Here is a 5,681-nt window from a genome sequence, read left to right as displayed (position 1 = left end):
GAAACCCAAGGAGGGGTCGCTATGAGTCGGGTCCGACTCCATGGCACATTAACAACAACAATATTCTACTGCATGAACATATGCTACATTTAGGGCATCCATTATCCTGTAGACACTTGGGTTGTTTCTTGTTTCTGCATTTTGGCTATTATAAATAATGCTACAGTTAGCACTGGTGTACCAAAAGCTGGTTTTCTTTGGGGAGAGGGAGAGAGATAAACTGCTGGCCATACAGATCCGGGGGAAACAAAGAACGAAAAAAACCCACAAATGACCCGATAATAGGAATTTAAGGGGGAAATGCTATTGCTACAGATCCTGCAGATATTAAATGGATAATAAGGGAATATTGTAAATGACTTTATGCCAATAAATTCAATGACTTAGATGGAATGGGTGAATTCATCTAAACACAGGTATCAAAACTCACTCATGAAGAAACAGATAACCAAAATAGCCCTGCATGGTTAAATAAAATTGGATTTGTAGATAAAAATCTTCCCACAAAGAAAAAGGCCAGATGGCTTCATGAGTAAATTCTATGAAACTTTTAAGAATGAGTAACAATTACATGTAAACTTTTCCGGCAAATATACTTCCCAGTTAATTCTACGACACTAACATTAAACCACAGGGCAGTGATGATTCAGTGGTAAAATTCTTCCCTTCCACGCAGCAGACTGAGGTTGGACTCCTGGCCAATGCCCCTCAAGCACAGCCATCAACTGTTGGTAACTAGAGGCTTGGATGGTGTTATGATGCTGAACAGGTATCGGCAGAGCTTCCAGGCTAAGACAAACTAGGAAGAAAAGCCTGGCAATCTACATCCAAAAACTCAGCCAATGACATAACATATTACATAAAAACACTGTTCTATATTCTACTTGGTGAGTAGTGACTGAGGTCTTAAAAACTTGCAAGAGGTCATCTAAGATGCAACAATTGGTCTCTCCTTGTCCAGAGCAAGAAGAATGAAGAAAACCAAAGATACATGCCAACAATTAGTCCGAGGGACTAGTGGACCATGTGAACTTCAGCCTGTATGACCCTGAGAACAGAAGAACTAGGCGGTGCCCAGCTACCACTGTCAACTACTCAGAAAGGGATCATTGTAGAAGACACCGGATAGAGTGGAAGAAGGATGTGGAACAAAATTCAAAATCACAAAAAGATCAGGCTTACTGGTCTGACAGACATCAATGAAACCCCTGAGACTATGGCCTTTAGTCACCCTTTGGACCTGGAACTGAACTCACTCCTGTGGCTTCCAGCCAGACAGGTGTATAAAGTGAACAATTACACTGGGTAGGTACACTCCTTAGAACAATCAACCATGGGAGATCAGAAGAGCAGTATTTGCACGGGGATATAGCTTAGAAGGCAGGAATGCATAGGAAAGAAGGACACAGGGAAAAGGTAATCACAGGGAGAAAGTGGGAAGAGAGCTATTGCATTATGGGGATTGTAATCAACGTATGAAACAAAATATATATGAACTGCTATACAGAAAATTAATTTGCCCTTTAAACTTTCACCAAAATCACACACACAAAAATTCACTCAATGAAAACCCTCTGAATCAGAATGATCAGATCTGCAACCAATCACAGGGATGGCACAGGACTGGGCAGCATTTTGTTCCATTGTGCATGAGGCTGCCATGAGTGGGGCACAACTCAGCGGCAGCTTATAACAAAATTACAAGAAGTTTCCATTGAGTTACTTCTAACTCATGGCAACGCTATGTGTGTAAGAGCAGAAATGCAATCCATAGGGTTTTCAGTACTGTCCAACAAAACATCCACTACGCACATCACTTGAAATGTGTCCCTAAAGTACTGAAAAGTTTATTTTAATTAATTAAATTTAAATTTAGATAGCCAAATATGGCTGGTGGCTACGATAATGGACTGTGCAGGTCTGACTCTAGAGGAGAACAGTATCTACCATGCAGATCATTTACGTAAGGGCATGGAACTAAACTGCATAAGTACAAAGAAGACAGATTTTAAGTAAACATAAAGCTACATCTTAAGACCATGATTATCAAAATCTCGTTAGTAAGAGAGACAGAAAGGGGGATCTCACTATCATCAAGAAAGAAAAGGCAGGAGTGAAGCCTGTCCTCTGGATGTGCAATGCCTGCACTGAGACAGTGAGGAGGGACGACAGAGACATGGCAGCAGAACCAAGACCTCCATCTCACAGCAACTAGCCTTGCACTGTTCCCAATTCGCATTCGTTCTCCGAACACAGACAGACTCAGATGCTATTACTTTACAGATAGGGTTTAAAATATGATTTCTACATCTTACAGAAGTGGCAATTAATTATGGAGTCAAAACAAGAAACCATTAATGAATATATAAGATAACAAAGGATGCTTATAAAATACATGGTATGAACATTTGCAGGTTTCCAAAGGTCTCACATAAAAACCTACACTTTACTTTTTGTCACTTTTCACTTGTTTCTCTAAGGACTTCTACTATTGTATTTGGCACTAGTATGTACAGTAGTAACTGAGGAACGAAACTAGAAGAGAAAAGGAGGTAGCTCTACCCACTGGTGCTGAAAAAAGACAGTACTGTAAGCATCAATGATTTAAAAACAGAAGAGGCTCATTAACACAATCAGTTCATACAGATGCTCTTATAGTCCTCCTAAAGGCTGTCTTTATTTTGAGGCGGACTTAGTATAGGGATAAAAACAAAACAAAAACCCACTGCCATGGAGTCAATTCTGACTCATAGCGACCCCCACTGGGTTTCTGAGACAGTAAATCTTCATGAAAGTAGATTTGCCTGGTATTCTTTCCACAGAATGGCTGATGGGTTTGAATCACCAACCTTCTAGTTCACAGTCAAATGTCTTAGGCACTGCACCACCAGAGCTCCTTAGGATAGGGATAGGGAAAGAAAATTAACAAGAGGATGAAATGACAGAATTTCCTATATTTAGTATCCTTTTAAATGAAATCTCAGATGAGCAAACACTTTAACTGCTCCACATGTAAAGAAAATTTTCAACTATAAAAACATATGAAAGTAAATGATTCTGGACAGTTCTGCAAATTATGGATGACAAGAAAGGAAACAATAGCACCAACTTGCAAACTCCCTTTAGAGAAAGTCCTCCTCTTCTCACATTATCACTTTGACCTATAGAAGAGGAAGTTTCCACCATCAACTCCACGCTAAGGAAGAATTTTTCTATCCTCTCACAGATGCCAACTCATGGTTCAATGACATTATTAATAGATTTTAAAAACTCAAACGCAAGACAGGCTATCATGAACCTTGCTGCACGCAGACACAAAAGAGGTCTACAGATTACAGAGGTCTCTGCTCTAGCTCCTCCAGTTGTCACTATTGACTGTACATGTTACCAAACAAAACAAAACCCACTGCCATCAAGCTGATTCCGATTCACAGTGACCTCCATTGGGTTTCAAAGGCTGTAAATGTTTAAGGAAGTACACTGCCTCATCTTCCTCCATAGAGCAGCTGCTGTGTTTGAACCAATGATCTTCTGGTTAGCCAGCAAATGTCTTACCCGCTATGCCACCAGAGCTCCTTAGCTGTACATGTTAGGTGGCTCTAACCTGCTAGGAGACTATTCTAGGGAAGATAAAGTATAAAGTGCCATTTGGGACTCAGGTTCCATCCATGTACTCCTGATTTTATCCTCAATAAAATTTATGTTTTCATCCTCATCTTTCCCTATATCTATTTTTCAACTGGTTTAGTAGAAAGAAGAGGAATGAGTAAATAGGCACCTCCATATTCCAACATTATGGAAAGAAATCCTTTGCTTGCTTGCTTATTTGAATTACATAAATGTAAGTCACATAAATAACTTCCCCAAAAGAAAAAACCCTCCAAATTCTAAAAAAAGTGAACAAATTGTTGATTAAATCACAGCATCTCAGAGTTGAGTGGAACAGCAGAGATCAAATTCAATCTCTGTATAACAGATGAGCAAAGTCAAAGTCACATAAACAACAAAAATGACATTTATAATTAATATATAAATTTCCAGTAAGTGAAAAAAAGCATGGTACTTTTTTCAGCTGTCTGTACATTTTTAATTGGAGCTCCGGTGGTGCAGTGAGGTCAAGGCATTCGACTGCCAACCAAAAATTTGGTAGTTTGAACCCACCAGCCGCTCCATGGGAGAAAGATAAGGCAGTCTGCTTCTGTAAAGATTTACAGCCTTGGAAATTCTTTTGGTCAGTTCTACTCTGTCCTATAGGGTCACTATGAGTCAGAATTGGTTATAATTTTTTTTTGCTACACTGAAATCTTATATAAAATTATTAAGTCTAGCATATTACTTTAAGACAATTACATAAAACATTATTTTGAGTAACTGCTTGTAGAGGTTACAATAAAAAGAGTTTTGAGAAGTATCACTGAAGGTTAAAGAAGTCACATAGATCTGATAGAAAAGATAAAGCCTAACCCTTAAAGGACTGGAGAGATGAGAAAACAAACAAACAAACAAACAAACCCACTGCCATCAAGTCAATTCCAACTCATAGAGACCCACAAGGGGTTTTCAAAGCTGTAAATCTTTATGGAAGCAGACTGCCTGATCTTTCTTCCGCAAAATGGCTGATAGGTTTGAACCTCTGACCTTTTGGCCTTAACCATGGCACCACCAGAGGACTGCATTCCAAGTAAGGGTAATAATGAGGAAAGGCCTGATGGCAGAAGAGACAGATTTGATTATAAAACCAACTATGGTATAAAGAAAATTTTGTCTCAAAAACTGTCCAGAGCAGAACTTTCCGCATGATGTTTTCATAAAATTCTTCTGGTAAGAAATTAATATTCCTAGTTTAATTCTTAGTTCAAGCTATTTTGGATGAATTTTTATAAGGTTAAGGAAGTTCTCTGGGAACTTAGTTATCCACCTACTCAGCTGAATGTCAGTCAAGCGTCTAAAGATCTTCAGCTATTCTTTTCTTACTTATCTAACCCCTCTTGCTTTCCTATATATATGTTTCTACTATAAAATGAGTCTCTGAATTGACCTGGTTCAGTTCTCCTCCCTGGCAGCAAGTTAGAAATACAACTTTGTGATTTGTTCTTATAACTAAATTCTTCTTAAAAATTTTTTTTTTCTAACTATAGAGAAATGAATATATGCACCATGAATGTATTCATCAAATCCCAATAAAAGAGTATCAGTATTATAATTCTTTAGCATGAAAGAATGTAACAAAATTTTAAAAATAATATACTTCTATATCCTGCCTTTCTTCTCTTGCAATGTCTACCTGTGTTTATTCCTAGATCCCTTTGTTATGCTCATTAGGAAAATGGGTAGGAAAATCTCCAACCTAGGAAGATGACAAGAAAATGTAGGATTTTTTACACTGGAAGGAAAGAGAACTCTAGCAGAAGAAAAACTAGATCCAGAGAACCCAGGAAGGAAAATGAAGTTAAGAACCAAGAGCTTTTGGCTTTAGGGGAGCTGCTCTGTCTGATAACAAATCAGAGACAATGCACTGGAAAACAGGTTGGTAGAGGTCAAGGGCAGAGATGAGTTTGGTAGAGGTCAAGGGCAGAGATGAGAAGAAATTAAAATGTTGTGTTGGGTATTAAGATGCATGGTCAATGATCATTAGCTATTAGAGAGATGCAAATCAAAACAACAATGAGATACCATCTTGC

At 38.4% G+C, this 5,681-nt stretch overlaps 1 protein-coding gene across 1 annotated transcript in view; it reads right to left on the bottom strand.

Moving 5' to 3' along the window:
- TBC1D12 (TBC1 domain family member 12) overlaps positions 1-5,681 on the bottom strand; it is a 134,686-nt gene that overhangs the window by 42,230 nt on the left and 86,775 nt on the right. The window contains exon 4 of the mRNA XM_007951297.1: positions 1,948-1,982. Within this exon, the coding sequence (XP_007949488.1) occupies positions 1,948-1,982 (35 nt within the window). The remainder of the gene's footprint in view (positions 1-1,947; positions 1,983-5,681) is intronic.

This window comes from Orycteropus afer, unplaced genomic scaffold, assembly GCF_000298275.1.
Source record: "Orycteropus afer afer isolate SDZICR_OR568_19922 unplaced genomic scaffold, OryAfe1.0 scaffold00293, whole genome shotgun sequence".
NCBI lineage: Eukaryota > Metazoa > Chordata > Mammalia > Tubulidentata > Orycteropodidae > Orycteropus > Orycteropus afer.
This window is presented reverse-complemented; position numbering and strand designations above follow the sequence as displayed.